A 19066-nucleotide genomic window follows, 5' to 3' on the forward strand; every position below is an offset into this window, starting at 1 on the left:
TCTAATTTGAGTAAACGCTTATTTTTCTTATAATTTTGGATAAATCATGATTTAGAAACAATAATATATAAATTATTAAATAAAATGATTGTTAAGCTTAAAATAAATCTGATAAGGAGACACTTGTTTAATTACCGTTGTCTAGAAAATAAGTTTTATTGAAGAGTAATGACACAAAAATATTTTTTTTAATTTTTCTTTATTGGATTGTTTTTTCACATCAAGTCCATATGAAAGGTCTTATATTAGATTCACTGTGATGCCCTCCTTTTACTCGACATGCAGTACTCTATTCATATTCTTTCATACAAGTTTAGAAGGCTCTGCGACGCACTAATTAGTACTTCGTACGTATTTTATTTGACAATGAAAATATCCAGCAAAGTCCGCGTTGGCATTGAAATCAAACACAATTATTGCAATTAAGAAGAGACTGATGCAAGATGGCAAATTAAGAAGAGGTCCTTGTTTTAAATGGTCGATATGCCTTTCAGTGAGACAGAAAAAATTAAACGTGCTTTTCTTTTCAAAAAATTATTGTTGCTTTAATATTTTTTATTGAAGACGTAAAATAATTGGAGAACATACACCATTTTAGCTTTTACTTTTGCATATAGTACTAATAGTTTATCAATTCCTCCTTTCAAAAAAAAAAATAGTTTATCAATTCCTCCTTTCAAAAAAAAAAATAGTTTATCAATTCCTTAATTAAATAATCACTAAACATATCTTTATTGATTACGCTCGTGTTTCAAAAGGATCCACAATCATAAAAAATCTACTTGTTGTAGCTTTTGCGTTTGTATTTTTCTCAAAACGTATTTTAATTATAAGATGTTGTAATAGAGTATAAATTCGTTCCCAACACGCACTACATGATTTCTTTAATAATTTGATTTAATTTGATCCTATTACTATTTTCGTGTGGTTGGGTACGTATATGAACCATACGATTACACACGGCAGTGTGTGGGATTGGCTTTCTTTAACAAATATATAAGTGAACATAAAAAACAAATATAAAAAAAAAGTTGTAAAGAGACGGCAGTCTTAATGAGGGTTTTTTTCCCCATATACACCACCTCCTTCTAATTATTTCAAATTTTATTTTCTAAAATACACCTAGCGGTAATAGATTTCATGTATAAATTGATCATTATTCTACTCTTTAATATCTCAAAAGAACATTTATTAGGAACTCGCATTGGTATTGAAGTAGGTCATTGAAAATAAACACCAGTTTAATTGTGTTTGATTGATCTATTTGGAAAAATAAATGTTAATTTCGAGTTAACAATGATTTGAGTGCTTGTTTCTCCTAAGAATGTTATAATATTGAGATTGAATTTCGTTTGTGAAGGTATATTGTGTGGAAGTGTGTGGCTGTATTGAGGGTGCTTGTTGTTATTTATAATTGTTTGAATATTTGCTCCATTGATGTGTATTGAATTATCATAAGGTTATAATTATTTTTTTGATAGAGGCTTGTCTGTAATCCAATGTTGATTGAGACATGTCATTTTTCCAATTTTTTTATCGATATAGTGCATTATGTTCTCAATTTTGACTATTATTTCACCCTACTACTTGGTGTAGCAGTCCATCATTGTTTTCAGAGTTTAATTTTAAATTGTGAATTGTCAATTTAATGTTAGTTTTGTTGGTGAGACATCTATTATTTTTTTAAAGACTTAATAAATTGTAAAGTATTGTCAATTTCAAATGTCATTCTACTTTGATACATGGTGCACCAGACGTTTATTATTACTTTCACCCTTAAGTTTAAATTGTGAGTTATCAATTCAATGCCATTTATCTGTAAATAGTAGAGACATGATTAATTCGCACATACTTATAAATTTAAGTGTTTGCGTTTTAAGGAGTTGTCATTTTTTGTTATTTTCATTTTTAACATAAATTGAAACAAATAATTTATTTCATTACGTAAAATAAGTATTACAAATAACAATAGAACAAAGTAGGTAATGCAAACTCACAATGACATAATGTTAAAGCAATAAACACTAACGTAGTACACCATGGGAAAACTTCAAAACAGAAACAACTAACAGACGGATCATCCCTAGATTACCAACCTCGTTTGAATATTGGTTCATGAGAAAGAGACATGTTACTATTACTATCATGATCTTTGACCCAACAATTTGCATTGCTCTCGTATTCATCTAATAGGTCTTCAAGATTGGAGGTTGAGTCATGTTGGTTGTTTGATGGGTTATTGTTGTTACAAATTATGACAAATAACTCCACAAATGATAGTGTTGGGTTGTTGTCAAGAATGTTGAACATCATGATCATCTCCCAGAATAAAACATGTGTACATATGTGGTAGTCTTGGCTCAAATATGGGACATCGAAAGTGAAAATGTTGGATATGTTGGTGTAGTTAAATGTTTGTTTTTGTTGAAGAAATTCAACCAATTGTGTAAGGGTTAAGACCTTGTTGACAATAAAAGTTTTTGTATTGTTACTAATAAAGGTGATGTCTGCATTAGTGTTGTAGATTTGATCGTTGTAATAAATACAAACATATACAGTTGGGTGACATATAGTGATAGGGATTGAGATGAATATGTGAAAGTTATATGAATGTCTTCAGCTGGTAGTGATATTTATAAAATTTGTCAGTTGCGTGCAGTTGTTCACTGTGCAATCACATGCACCCGTAAATGACACGTGAGTCTATCTAACACATGATCTCGAGATGCAATAAGGGTTAGTGCAATGAGTAGTAATAATAAAAAATAGCTTGAATCGTTCACACAAATTTTTGTGTGTTGCATGTCGGTGTTCACTGGTGCGATCACATGCATTAATAATTGGCATGCGAGTCGGGTCAGCATATGACCTCAACATGCGATAAGGATTAGTGCGTTGTGCAGTAATAATAAAAAAACAACTTGAATCATTCTTACAAACTTTTTGGATTCTTTGACGTGAAAACTATGAAATAAATTTGTCACAAATATTTTTAATGTATTTGAGATAAATTTTATAAATTTCATAACATGACCACTTAAATATTGTTTTAAGGGTCGAAAATATTATTTTTTTTGTTTACTATTAATTTGAGGTCGTTCTTGATAAGTGATGCGGAACAATGTAATCAACAGTCATTATGCAACGAACAAACTTTTGTTTGTGATGTGAGTAGTTATACATTGTTCACTCAGATGAACTAATAACTGCATTGATGTGTGGATCTTAATAATCTATGTGGGCTCGATGAATGATGCAGAACAGTGCGATAAACAATTATGATGCAATGAACAAACTTTTTTTTGTGATGTGCACAGGTGCACACCGTTCTCTCATATGTATTGACAACCACATTAACACAGATCTCAATAATTCACATGAACTCGATAAATGATGTGGAACAGTGTACTTCTACCTAATTTTCCGATCTAACCCTCCCACCTAACTCTCTTTTCTAACTCTCCCACCAAACTATCTAATTAAATTCTCCCAGCAAACTTTCTCACCCAATATATAATTTCATCATTTTGCAACTCATCACACACAACAACATTCTCACAAAAGTAACATTTATCCCTAACTCTCATATACCACTCACATCCGCCAAACACCACTCATGACTCCACGTAAAGAATTATCAATTTTTATTCACAACCATGGTCAAATTGCAACATTCATTTTTTTCCTGACATATGAAAAATACAACTTCATATCTGTCTCGTCGTTGCAACCGAATATTATTTTACTTGTAACATCTCGTGGTTTCAAATGAATTCTCATGATTCATGCATATTTAGTAGCTATTTGGAGGAGAGAATCACATAGTTCTTGTGGCTTGCTAATCATAAGCATATGATCTGCGCCTTTGATCTCTAGAACTTCGACATTGATTCCAGCATTTTGAATCATCCAATGCTGGAAATTCAATGGAATTTCCTGGTCCTCAGTGGAAACGATAAAAGCAAGAGGAACTGACCCATATCCCTGTATGGAAAAGTTTTTTTGTTGGGACAAGTCTTCAATAAAAAGGGACCCTGGCCTTATTAAAGTCTTGGCTAATTCTATATCCTGCAAAATCCAATCCTTATTTTTATTTACGTAAGAGAAGAAAAAAAAGCATGCCACTTTTTCGGCAAGCAATATATGGACAAGGTTGTAATATGTAATTACCTCAATGGTGGAGGCTTGATTGAGTTTATTGGACAAGAATTTGGGACCAAAAACAACTATGGTTTTGTTTCCACTCTTGGAGAATTCACTGTCCAACAAATTCGTCGCTAGGGTACTCTCAAGGAGCTGTTGAAGGAATAAAAATGATTATAATTGTAATTTTCTTACCTTGTTTTTTCATGCATATTATCTATTCATCTATCAACATTCCATTATATAAAATAAATAATATAAATATCTAACTCCATCTTAATCCATAGAATTAATATAATATTATAAGATCATATTACGTTCACCTAGCAATTGATATATTTAACAAAAAAAATTATATTTAATGTTTTATGTGTAAAATTCTTTTTAATTCAACAACAATTACATATCACAAGTGACAATAATCTTTGACTAATGGAATGAGAGACACTCCTCATCTTGGACCCAAGATCCGAGAACAATGAAAACTCCATCATATAGCATTTTAACCATTTAATTATAAGAAACATATCTGGACATCCCCTCACTCATAACTTACCCAAATAAATAATCTTTATTCAATCTCTCCCATTTTTCCCCGTCATCCAATTCGTTTCAAAACAAATACACCACCCAAACTCCCCCACTAAAACATTGTCCCATTTTTCCATCATCCTGTAATCAAGCCAGTTGTTTCCCACATGATGCTATCCCAGCCTTTAGATTTTTATTTTTTTAACAGATGCTCCCATGTCTATTTCTTTTTACTGCATTTGTCTCATAACCTTGAGGAAATAGGTTCAATGTGGGCTTGCCAAAAAATGTTAGGATGAACTTAGGGAGGTCGAAATACACTCTCAAATCTAAATGGTGGCTAAAGAATTATATTGGATGAAGTTAGATATATATTTTACAATTAAAATGTAGCTTTTATTTTATTTCAGTTAAAATAATATGATGACACTTAGATAATTATTATCTAGGCCAGCCTGTTATCTATATTGTTTGACATCGTTTTGGGTTATATAAGTGTATTGATCTTTACCTATTATCATCAACAGTTGTAGCTTTCTAACGGTTTGAATAAGAGGGATGCTCTAATTGGGTTGATGCAAGGAGAAAGAAAAAATAATGCTAAATTAATTTTTTATCCTTTAATTTATTTTTTAAATTCAAATTGATCATCTAATTTTTTTAAGATTCAATTTAATTTTTTTAATTTTTAAAGTAATTTAATTTGGTGCTACATTAAAAAATCTTCAAAGTGGGAAGTTTCATTATGAAGCCGCTCAGAAAAGCTATGATATACGAGTAATTAAATAATTCACTAGGATACTCCTCTTATATACTAATAATTAACGATCGATATAGATACGGAGTAGGAATAATATTTGTGGAGCACGCAAATATTTGGTGGGGTGCCATTTCTGAATGGTGCATGCTTTATTTATTCTACTTTATGCTCATGCCAATTTATTCTACTTTATCTCACTGCACCGACAAGACTCCTCCCACGGTTGATTTTTCCTTCCGCATGAGTCTTGAACTTTAGTACGTAATTCTATGCAGCATCTGTATTTTATTTCACAATATTATACTTCTTTCTAATTTTTTTCAACAAACTTCAAATGAAAAATGATTAAATAACCTCAGATATAAACATCAAATTATACTAATCTAATTTTAACGGTTATTATATTATTTTTATAACCTGTGATTTCTATTAATTCGTTAAATTACATTTTTATTTAATAAAATTAATTGAAAAGCTAACTCGTAATGAAAAACTTAAAAGCTAATTTATTAAATTAAAAATGTTTGATTTAATTATTAAAATAATTAAAAATATAAAATAATAAAATAAACATATTTATATTCTACTATTTTATGCTATATTTTTTATGTTAAATATTCTACTATTAATATTATATTGTTTCTTAAAATATTTTTAATCAAGTTTATGATAATATAAGAAAATACATATAAGTAGATATTATACTTGTATTATTTTAATTAGTGTACTAGTTAAAATAAATCATATATCATCTATTGTAAAATTATTCAAAAAAAAATAAAATACAACATATAGTGTTGAAATAATAAATTAAATTTATAAGTGGTACAATGGTTAAAATAAATATTGTAACATAAAAAAATATAAAATATAATAACAAAAAAATAAATCTATCATTTATCATTATCAATGTCTTGATTTATAATCCTAAATAAAATAAATAGTATAATCATTAAATTAAGAATGTAATCATAATATAAAAAATAAAATAATCAATCCCTATGTTTCTTTTTTATTGTTTTTCTTTTTTTACTCTCAATGTGAAACAAAATGGAAGGTCTGCATGTTGAAGAAAAAGATAAGACGACGAAACAAATGAATGAGTAAAAAAAGAAAAATAATAAAACTCTGATTTATTTAAAAAGAATAATAAAAGAATTTGATAAATATATTAAAGATAAAAAAGAAAAAGATATATAAAAAATAAAAACTAATGTTTTAAAAAATATTACTTTAAATAGAATTTAAAAAATATAAACTAATAAGAAATTACTAAAAAAACATTACTTATTAATTATTGAACAATCAAATAAACTTTTCAACAAGTAAAAAAATTAAAAACTAAATAAAATATTTTGTCAAACATAAATTTAGTGCCTGATTTGGTTGGCATGCAAACTTGCAGACTGTATGGTTTAGTAGTCATGAACAAATCTCACCATGCGGCTCTAAGCCCCACCGGCCTGGTGAAGCAAACCACCGCCGGTTGGAGCCACTATTGATGGAGGAAATGTCACCGGAGGCCGGAGCTTGGGAGGCTTTCAAAAATCATTGGTGTTGAGTATGGATGAAAAATTGAAAATGGCGGACGCTAATAACTTTGAGTTGAATATATAACATTCAGATTAAAAGGACATTTTTCACATGAATTGTAGCAATTTAAACTGATCAGAATGACAGTTAAAATTTATTGATACTCTTAAGTCTTAATTAATTATAGCAGTTTATTATATACTGATCAGTTTTCATATTATTGTTTTTTTATAACATTGCATCTTGCGTCGGGTGAAAAAAATAAAGGAATTTTTTTATGAAGTATACTAAAGATGAGGCTGAGAAGCAAACCTTTTCCAAGACATAGGATGGCTTGTGTTCAATGTCTGGAATTATAGCTGTTACGAAAACACCAACTGCAACCTTTTCTGGGAACTTTTCCATTGCAAGTGCTATGTTGAGCCCCCCAAGACTGTGACCAACTAGAACTACCTTCTTATTTGGGGGAATTGTGGCCATTAGCTGCAACAAAGGCTCAGTGTACTGTGAGAAAGTGTCAACATCTTCAATTTTCTTCATGTTGGTTCCAGAAGCTGCAAGGTCGAGCACTGTGACCTTGTGCCCTGCAGATTCCAAGCGTGGCTTGAGCTTATACCAAAGCCAAGCTCCATAGCAAGCCCCATGCACCAGAACATAGTGCTTCGGCTTCCTATCTATACTATTTTTTGAACTCATGATGATTTCTTCTTCTTAGGGTTGTAGTGATTACTACTTTGTACCTCTCCTGGCTATATATAGACACTGAAATGGGTCGAGGTTTCTTTTTTGTCTAGAGATTAATAGCCGAATTATTCGCTTTGAATACTCAAATACATGTTTGGATTTTTTTTCCACATATAATGCAGGTTTAGATTACAATTTGGAGGCTCTAATTTAGGGGAAAAGGATTATATTTCGCATTATCTTAACAAATCTTGGTTTAGAAACTTTCGACTGAAATTCAAATTCGCTATTAATTAATTATTACATAACAACGATCTGCCATAAAATTATGAGAAAACGAATTATATACTAATAGGGTGAAAAATTATACTCGCAACTTTTAAAATATGATGAGTTTATTGACTTAAATAATCATAACTTTTAAAGAATTATACATTAAAAAAGAATTATATATTATAAATTTATTAATTTTTAAAATAATTATTTTAAAATAATTTAATTGATGATTTATGATTAAATGATAATGTAAAATTATTTTATATTATCTGTGTATAAACATTAAACTCTAAAATTATTAAGTAAATAATGTTTTATCTTAAAATAAATTAATTCATGCACACTTATATTTTAGCTTGCATAATTCACAAATTACATCTTATAAATTTTGGTCAATCAAGTTTAATTAAATGGGGTGAAAATTATAGTGAGAACTGGATAGAATTAAATGACATTCTTGTTAGGATCGATAAATTTATTCCGGCAACTGCTAAGTTTTTGGCAATATATGAAGATATCCAGAAAAGTTTTTGGCAATGATTTTCTATTCGAAATCAAACAATTATTGCAATTAAGAAAAGACTAATGCAAAATGACAAAGAGTTCAGGATGCAACTATCCATGCTTTTAAACGGTTGATGGTGCAGCAATGCTGTCTGACAAAAAAAACTTGCTTTTGTTCAAGAAATTATTGTTGCTTTTAACATTTTTTATTGAGAAATAATAAAATAATCGGATAATAAACACTATATTAGCTTTTACTTTTGCAAATAATAGTTTATCGATACCTTAATTAAGTAATCATGAGGCATATCTTTGACAGAAAACATGGTTTCCTTATGTGTGATCTTATGATTAACCTAGTGGTTGCGAGGTAAACCATAAACAAAGCAGAGTGGTGGGATTGGCTTTTCTTCAACAAATATTACATAAAATATATAAGCGGTACTGAGAGGCCAGACTCTAGGATAAGATGAAGGTTACGGCCGGCAATGATATTTCAATACCTTTTTTTTTTTTTTAAAATACCTAACTAGCATCTATTATTTCTTTTTCTTTTTCTTTTTTTATCACATGATAATAATTATAATATTTCTCTTTGTCTCTCATTTTTTTCTTTTTTCACTAGGTATTAATTACTTGGCATTTTGAATGTTCAATTTCAAGTATTATTTAAAAGATGAAATTAATGATTTATCATGGCTGCCATTATGATTTATGAAGTTAGGATTTGTCCGAACAATATTATTGTATAGCCTTTGTCACTAGCTACATGGGCTCTACGTACGTGTTTGGATTGTTGGGTAGCGATTAGAGATCACCAGGGATATAGATTTGGGGACCAAAATATAACTTTATATATAATATTATTTTTATGGATTTAATTGTTAAATTAGAAATATATTATTATTTAAATTATTTATGTTAAATCTCATTAAAATTACAATACAATTAAATATTGTTTATATTTTTATATTTTAGATGTGACGAAATGTTTCAATCTAAGATAAATTAATAGAGTTGATAAAAATAATCATGCGTGTAAGCTGACGAGTTTTCATAATTTTTATTTTGTGATATATGTTGCACTTGCGTGGGGTGAAAAAACTAACGAAATTTTATAGAAGTGTGCTCAAGAGGCTGAGAAGCAAACCTTTTCCACGACATAGGATGGCTTGTGGTCAGTGTCTGGAGCTAAAGCTGTTAAGAAATTGAATTTTTTATTATATAAATATTTAATATATCTTGATATGATGAAACTGTTATTTAAGGAAACAAATTATATAATTTTTTATTTAAAGGAATTAGGTTAATTCTAAAAAATAATAAATATTTTTATATTTTATTACTTGTTAATTAATTTTTTATGATTGTGCATAAGAATGAGGTGTGAGGTCTATGCTGATTCCAAGAACATCTCAAAAAAAAAGAGTTATTAAACTAGCATATCTTGGTGTCTAAAGGCTTTTCGCCTATAAAGATATTGGAAGTGTTATTGTACGTAATCTTATTCTTTACATATGTAAAAGGATTGTATCCATATTCAAACTCATGATCAATAGATTACCAAAGTATAACTTTACCTTTGTTCTAAATTATAAAATAATTATTACTCATGATCAATCTAAGTACCAAGCCTACTCGATCATCAACATGTCATTCACAAAATGAAAAATCCATGTTAGAAGCTATTATATATATATCTTTGGTTGAACTAAATAATTTTTCCTAGGTTGCTGATCATGGTTGAGTTTTAATTTCCCATCTGCAGTGGAGACACTGATTCAGTAGTTCCTGTAACCGCGTCTTGGTATTCAATTCGTGCCTTGAACCTATCTACCATCATCAATTGGTACGTTTGGTATGATAATGACGAGGTTGGTGCTACCTTTGAGAATGACACCAAATGAATCTGTTATTATAACTTATGTTTTTGCAATTCTATTAGTATTATGTATATATGTGCTGAGGATCCTTTCGTTTATGTATGAAGAGGTTGGTGGCTGGAGTCAAGTTTATGAAGGGCTTACATTGGTTACAGTAAGAGGGGCAGGGCACGAGGTTCCACTTCATAAACCCCGCCAAGGTTTTACTCTTTTTAAGTCATTCTTGGAGAACAAGAACATGCCATTGCCAATTGATAGCAAGCTTAGTGGCCCAACTCAATCACTGAACAAGAACATTCGATTGGCTAGGCCCATACGCAAGATCACTATGCCATCATCGGTGCAGGGCTTCTTTACTTATTAGATTTAATTTCTAAGAAAACACCCTTTTCTAGACCTAGATATGTAGGAAGGGGATTTCCTTAAGGGAAATCGTAAGTGTATGATCCTTAGTAATAAAATTTATAAGATCGTATCTACAGGGGTTGCGTATTTGAATTTGTAATTATGGCACATTGATTGAGGTTAAACAAATAGATTGATAATAATTTCATATTGAAAGGAATTAAGTACAAGAAAAGGGTAGGTTAAGATTGAACAAACATTTTAAAAAGATAAAATTAGTGATATAAAAATATCTAAGATTGGGGGTTCATACAACGATTTCATAATTGAATAATTGTTTTACCTAAAGCCTTATTCGATTCTCATTGAAGGTGAATCAATCTAAGGTATCCTATATATTTTCTCTCTCTAATTTAATTCTCCACTACTCTCTTGCCAACTATGTTGAATTAAATTATTTACGTATTATATGTTAATTCATTTGGTCTTTGAAGGGATAAACTTACTCTTGTGATTCAAAAACTTAAGTCTTTTTGACAAATTTTCCTATTTAGCCGAACAAAAAATCTAATTCCCCCAACTAGCAAAACCGAATTCACACCCCCTCCTCCCTTTACTTTTTTTTAAACAGGTTAGGAATTCGGGTGAGCAAAACCCGAATTCTGACCCTGTTTTTCTTTTCTTTTTTTAACTAATGTACTTTTGTTAAATTAAAAAATAAAATTAATTTATATTTTGTTAAATTATAAAATATGATTAATCTAAATGGTTGATGTAAGATTTTATTGTGTTCATATGAGTGAGAATGATTTATTTAGTGGAAAAATCTACGTTGAATTCTTACTGAGTTCAAAATTTTCTTTAGTCAACGGCAACCATACACCTCACTTAAGGTTAGTCTTTAATCCAGTAAGTTGAAAAACACCCGTCATCTCGAACCCAAACAAAAAAATTAAAAATATAATTAATGTAAATTTAAAACAAAATTTATATTAAATATTAATATTCTCTTTCTATTATTAATAAAACAAAATTTATAATAAAATTATTTACAAAGGGAGAAGAAAATAACCAATTTTTTAATAATTTAATTTTTAAATAAATTTATGATAAATAACCAAGTTTTTCTGATAATCTAGTTTCTCAAAGATGAAAAACTCAAATTGAGGCCTTGAATATGAAAAATATACAACAAATTAGTTTGTAGACAATTTAATGCCAAATTAATACCTAAATTTTACAATTTAATGTCAAATTGGTTATTAAAAAATAAAATTTATTGTTAAATTGGTCATTAAAAATTATAATTTGATGATAAAATGGTCTTACAAATTTAACAATATGATTAATTTTATTGTATTTTTTTACATTTAACAACTAAATTTTTATTTAACATTTTTATAGAATAATTTATCAATGTTTTACACTTTCAAAAGGGAATTTTATTATTTATCCTAAATTTTATTATTTTAAAATGCTTTAAAATACAATATTTTTTTATTAATTTTAATTATTAAATATTTTAATTAAAAAATATTTAAAAATAATAATAATAATACATTTAACAAAATATAATTTTATTTTATTTTTTAATTTAACAAAAATACATTAGTTTAGAAAAAAGTCAGAATTCGGGTGTGCATCAGGTTTTTCCAATACCGAATTCACACCTTAAACAGTAAAAATAGCTAATTAGGTAAATAAAGAATAAAAGTAGCTAGTTGGGGAAATTGGATTTTTTATTTGGCTAAATAGGAAAATTGTCAGTCTTTTTCCCACGAAATCACCTATTAGTTTCACCTTTTAGTTGTTCGCTAAGCATTTAATATATAGAAGACTATACAAAACAATGATTAATCATCTCACGTAGACAAGCAATAAGAAATAAGCAATTTCAAAAAAGTTTAGCTTAATTTATTAAATAAGATGAATAAGTTATTATAAATCTTTTTAATTCTCACAAAAGGTACTATTTTTTATACTTAAATATGTGTTTTAATCCCTTAAATTTGGGTCATTCATTTTTTGTCCTTCAAACTTAAAGTTATTTTTTTAACTCCTGAAATTCGCATAATAATATTTTTAGTTCCTCTTCACATATGTAAAAAATAGATAATAAGAGATTCACGATTTGTGGAGATTTTTGACAGTTAAAAAATTGATTTTCTATTTTAAAGTATAATTTCCGTCGGTTTAAAAACATGATAATCAAATCAATAAAAAAATTTAAGTTCAAATAATAATTCATACTTTTAAATTTACAAAAGAAAATTAAATTTTGACAATAAAAAACGTCACAAATAGCAAATTTCTTATTTTTCTTTTGACTTTGTGGAGAGGAACTAAAAAAAATATTATGTGAATTTTAAAAACTAAAAAAAAACTTTAAATTTAGATTTAAAAAAATAAATTTGAGGACCAAATATTTATTTAACTCTTTTTTTTATAACAAATAAACTCAAAACACCACATGAACAAAAACTTTAATTAACGCTTGTAATTGGGTTGGACTTAATCTTTCACTTTATTTTTTTTTTTCTTTACTCTGTAGTCTGTAGGTAATTTTTCTTTTATGAGACGAACCAAGATTTGGAGTTTTCTTTAGAGCAGGATTACCTTTATTTGTTGACAAAAGAGATGGTCCGTAGTGCGTAATTTGATATACGATGTACAGTCTCCCAATTATGTCCTGGTAATCTCCCAAAAGATATGTTAATAAGTAGCACCCATTGCATTTACGTTATCAAGTTCTGGGATGAAGTATCAGCCTTATCTGTTTGAGGTGGGTGAGTTGAGGCCCACTGGTAGATCATTCTATCAATTGATCAAAATATACGTAATGAGAATCCAGTTCTTGTCATTGACGAATAATAACTTGGTGACCCAGTACATGTGAGTTAGAGAGGATGAAAAAAGGGACGGCGTCATTGATTCATATATCATTCTATTTAGATAAATTTATTTAATAAATTCTTATAAGAGAAAAAGTTTAAAAAATATATAAAATTTCTTTATACATTAAAATCACTCTATACATATTAATTTATATAGAAAAAAAAAACAAAATATACAGTTAATTCCTGTTATATATGTTTCTTTATTTATAAATATTATTAAAAAAAATTAACTTCGCTATACTCATCTAAGAATATAACACAATACTGGACCCATATGGTTTTGGTCTATCTCTCTAAAGCATCACTGATATATTACGCAAAAGGCCTTTAGTTGTTCCAAATTCTTTTCTTGCCTTTTTTAAATGCAAAAAGAATTGATTCCCCGACAAATTGTCTTATTACATCAGTTACGTACGGGTAAATATGAATACCCTGTTATTTATCACTGAAATATATATAGAATAATTGAGTTCTCTTTTTAAATTGAATTAGATTTTATTAAAAAAAAATGTTGTAGTGTAACACTATCTTTTTTAATTAGATTTAACTAGGTTACCTTTCTTTGTTTTTTTTTTTTTATTAGGTCGGGTTGACATGCATGTTAGCTAGATTAAATTCATGATAAGCCGCATTGTAAATATAAGAGTATATACATGATTTACAAGACAACGAGCTATCACTTTACCATAGATCAGAAAGTTGCTTTTCCCATTTATTAATTTCTTCACAGTAGATACTCTTTTATTTTGGATATATTCTCGCCACTTTCAGAGTAGCTTAATAGCTAAGAATGGGAAGTACAATTCCACAGTCGTTATCCCTCGAAAAAAAATATTAATATTAAGTTACGGAATCTCCTAACACTGGAAAGCATGCATGTAGAAAAGGAGATACGAATGTTGAAATTCTCAAAGCTTTACGTATAGTGACATAAACAAATAAAAACAAATGCTTCCATCATCCTTTTAAAATAAGAAAAATCACAAGCATTGGAACCAAAACAATAGGGAGAGAGAGAGAGAGAGAAAAGAGGGTGTGAGATATGCAACGTTTCAGCAACACGGTGATAGGATTCTTGAACTTTTTCACGCTCTTGGCATCAATACCCATCATAGGTGCGGGTCTATGGATGGCAAGGAGCACCACAACATGTGAAAATTTCTTCCAAACCCCACTTTTGGTGATAGGCTTTGTTGTGCTTGTGATTTCGCTAGCGGGTTTCATAGGGGCATGTTTTCATGTGGCATGGGCATTGTGGGTGTACTTGGTGATCATGGTGTTCATTATAGCTGCCCTCTTAGGGTTTGCCGTTTTTGGCTTTGTTGTGACGGAACAGGGTGGGGGAGTGGAAGTGCCTGGTAGGGCTTACAAAGAGTATCGTCTCGACCGTTATTCGCCATGGCTGAGGAATAGGATTAAGGATCCTCAGTACTGGAGCACCATTAGGAGCTGCATTTTGGGGTCTAACACTTGTGCAAAGCTTGCCTTTTGGACCCCTCTTGATTATGTGCAGAGGGACATGTCTCCCATACAGGTACTAAGCAAAAATTTTAACATGTTATTATTCATCTAATATGTTCATTCGGTATTTTAACATGCATTACCATAAATAAACAATTAAAAAATGTTGTAAACAGAATATGCATGTGTTCAACTGTGTCTGTCAGGTGAGTAGACTGAAAATATACATTACCTTCTGAAATTTATACAAGTAGCACTTTATATAATATATATATTGTTTTTTTAATAATGAATGCTAATCGTAATTAATCATGGGTTAATAATGCATGCAGTCTGGATGTTGTAAGCCACCCACAGGGTGCAGTTACAACGAGGAAACAGTGGTAGTGACACAAGATCCGGACTGCTACCGTTGGAACAACGCCCCCACTCTGCTTTGCTACGATTGCGACTCTTGCAAGGCTGGTGTGCTCGAAAACATTAGAAGGGGCTGGCACAACATCTCTGTTCTTAACGTTGTCGTTCTTGTGTTCCTCATAGGCATATATTCCATTGCCTTTTGTGCTTTCAGGAATGCCAGAAGAGCTCAAACTGATTATCCTCATGGAGTAAACCGCATGACCAAAGTTAAACCCAGATGGGATTACTATTGGTGAGTCTAACATTTACTTTTCAATGTTGATTAATTTGGAACATTTGACATTTTATATTTAGCTTTAAAAAACACTATCAACACACTTTTTAATACATTCTTTCATTAAGACACACTTTTTTATTATTAGTTGTAAATCACTGGAGTAAAAAATTTGATGGATTTCACATGTTTAATGAACTTCACTCATAGTTTAATAATTTCTAATAAATTTTAATTTTATGCACAAAATAAATCAGCTAATAATAAATAATGTACTTTAAAAAGAGTGTTAAAATATATATGTGTCGTTAATATTTCTCTTCTTTTTTTGGCTTTTTTTTTCTTGTTGGATAAAATTCACACGAGTCTCGTGACATAGTGAGTCTCATTTTTTTATCAGATGGACTTAGGTATTCACAGAAAACTTAAATACACATCCTTAAGCTATGTTATTCTCTAATTAGAATTTCAGTATTTCACCTTAGAAGTTTGCCGCATAATAAGGATTTACATTAAAAGTAAAATTTTAATTCTAATTAGACAATAAGACCAAAACAGTTATAAGACTATATCTAACTTTTGTTCCAAATTAGTGAAATTCAGATGAATTTTAGTGAATAGGATTACAAGAGATTGTCTGAAAATGTTTTGCTAGAATTCCTAAAAAAATATGGATGGTCAAAAGATTTCAAAATAGTTTAAAGCAAATGGAGCATCTCCAATGATTTTGTATTATCTATGTTATTACTTTTCGCACATAGATTTAGTTGAAGCTTTGCATGGAAAAAAAGGGGTTAGTAGAATCTTTAATTATTTTCTTTGTTGGAAATGTGAATGACAAATTTTCCAGCTTCTACATGTGAAACCCATATACGAAGATGCCCGGATCTTTTGACTGACAATAAACTAATGCTTTTGGCCTCTGCTTTTTCTCGCAGTTGGAGATGGTGGTATAACAAGAAGGAGGAGCTTTTTTGAGCTCATGCACCCATCTCTTTGTGTTCTTGGGTAATCAAAAGAGGGGACAATTTACTGGTTTCGATCTCAGTGAACGGTCACAGAAGAATTCAAGGCCTTTGTTTTTACCGTCATCTTGCTTTTGTACAAATCATTTAGCTTTATGTCAAAAGATTATACCAAATCTGTGCTTTCCCACTTTATTTTAATTTATAATTTTTTTTCTTTAATTTAATTTTTCAACTCCTATCTTGGAAAGCTAAAAAAAAAATCTGAATACTCAGACTTAGTTCTTGGCCAATAAATACCCTGAGTTCACAAAAAAAAAAGTACATTAAAAATTGCAACTGTAATAGAATAAAATAATTCAAAATCCCAACTTTTTAATAAAGTCGAGTCGCTAATTAATGACACTATGTAAGATGAATATATATATATATATATATATATATATATATATATATATATATATATATATATATATATATATAAAAGAGCAAAATTTCATTAATTAAGATTATATAAACTTAAGTTAAACATGCCCAAGTCAAGTCACCAATCATGGTGTGACATTATTGATAAATGATAAAATTTTGAGAGAGAAAGAAAACTATATTTCTCATTAATATGAAAATATGAATTTTCTCAACTATTACAAGAATAGAGAGATCTATATAGAGAGTGTCTATAATACACTAACTTTATCTTGGTTTTGTTTAAATATTACCCGTGTTTTTAAATCCGTTAGATCAAAGATTAATCTTATTTGCAGTGTGTGACTCCTGTTGGTTCAAGAAAATTTTACATATGGTGGAAATCGAATATGAATTCTTCTGCTAAATAGATTATTTTTCATTCATGTGAATTGATAAATCATAATTTAATTTGAGTAATATTTTATATGAGTTTTCATGTTATTTCATATATTTTATTGATAGAATTCACATTTGAACATTAGTTTAAACTCATGTTTGAATATTAGTTTTTACCATATAGAAATATAATCACTTAATCAAGTGAAAAGTTAAAAAATACACCATTTCATGAAGATCTTATGTTAATTTCACTTGATAATGATCATGGTACATTGATTACGACCATGGTCAACCAAGAAGATCATGGTCAATCATGAAAATTTTTGTCATTTCACAACATCTCAAACTCCAGTACTAAGATTTTGATAATTTTCGTGGTGAATATCATCTCGACCATAATAAATTTAATTAAGGAAACTATTTTTAGACTTTCTTTTTCTTAATCTCTTAAAAAATTTATTGGAAAAGTATAGTTGTACCTAAATTTAAATAAAAAAGTTATCGTATGATAATAATTCCATTATAGTTTAAAGAAAAAATGTATATGAGAAATTAGAACATAAAGAAACCGAGTTCTGATCTATATATATTAAGAGGCAGTCAAATCAAATGGTATTGGTATCTGGTATGGATACATTAAAACAACTCTTAAAATTAAGGTGAAATAGCAATGTTGTCCATTGTTATAGAAAGTTTTGATGGATGATTTTGCATTTGCAGGGAAAAGTTGCTTTTGTTTCAGCATATGGGATTCACCAGCTCCATATATTCATCTTTATGCTAGCTGTTTTTCATATCCTACAATGCATTGTAACACTAGCTTTGGGAAGAACTAAGTAATAATACTCTTTCCTTTTCACCTCAAATATACTCCATTCTTTATTTTCGGAACTTATGGCTTTAATTTGTCGATCTGTCTCAATTCATTGTCTGCTTCAATAATGGATGCAGATGAGACGCTTGAAGAAGTGAGAAAATGAAACAAAGACAATTGAATATCAATTCTATAATGGTAAGACTTCAAAATTTCTTGTCTCTACATTCCTACATATTAATTAATACAATTTTGGCCTACGCATTTGCTAGTTGCCGAAGTTGATAATGCCAATGATTCCCTACTCTGCGTTTACTTTATGCAACGAGACAAAACACCACATGTCACAAGATCAAATTAAAAATTGGCGTCATGCGTGGAGGTCGACTTTCATATAGATTTGATAAGATTTTTAGGTTTTAGATATATTATCCTTTCTCACGTTTTATTAATATACTTCCTATTATAGTATTATTAGATAAATTTCACATAAATCAAACTAAATAGTAAATAGTATAAAATGTATTGTTAATATTCATTTATTAAAAGTTTGTAGCAAAAATAGTAAAGTAATATTCACTGTCAAAAAATAGGAAACGCCTCAATGATTTTTTTTTTTTGGAGAAAGGAAACGTATCATTGATAAAATATAAGAAAATTGCATATATTAACTAGATAGTGAAACTACAGTTATATGTATTTCCCGTAATTAAATATTACGTGCTAATTAATTTTTTAAATGTATCAAATAATGACTTCTAAAAAGGATTAAAAGTTACACTACATAGTATACTTCAACATTAATGTAACTTTGTAAGTCACTGTATAT

The 19066-nt window shown here is 29.0% G+C and overlaps 2 protein-coding genes across 2 annotated transcripts; one reads left to right on the forward strand and one right to left on the reverse strand.

The window, feature by feature from the left end:
• Positions 1-3365: 3365 nt before the first annotated feature.
• On the reverse strand, positions 3366-7968 carry LOC100807291 (salicylic acid-binding protein 2). The gene is made up of 3 exons (XM_003518061.5): positions 7280-7968; positions 4171-4296; positions 3366-4068 (listed from the first exon to the last, which is right to left on the reverse strand). The coding sequence occupies exons 1-3, from the start codon at positions 7661-7663 to the stop codon at positions 3784-3786; spliced, it is 795 nt and encodes a 264-aa protein (XP_003518109.1). The 5' UTR covers positions 7664-7968; the 3' UTR covers positions 3366-3783.
• A 6550-nt stretch (positions 7969-14518) lies between these two features.
• LOC100810507 (tetraspanin-6) lies at positions 14519-16838 on the forward strand. The gene is made up of 3 exons (XM_003518064.5): positions 14519-15090; positions 15350-15669; positions 16590-16838. The coding sequence occupies exons 1-3, from the start codon at positions 14599-14601 to the stop codon at positions 16627-16629; spliced, it is 852 nt and encodes a 283-aa protein (XP_003518112.1). The 5' UTR covers positions 14519-14598; the 3' UTR covers positions 16630-16838.
• The last annotated feature ends 2228 nt before the right edge of the window (positions 16839-19066 follow it).

The sequence above is a fragment of the Glycine max genome, chromosome 2 (assembly GCF_000004515.6).
Source record: "Glycine max cultivar Williams 82 chromosome 2, Glycine_max_v4.0, whole genome shotgun sequence".
In the NCBI taxonomy this organism is placed as follows: Eukaryota; Viridiplantae; Streptophyta; class Magnoliopsida; order Fabales; family Fabaceae; genus Glycine; species Glycine max.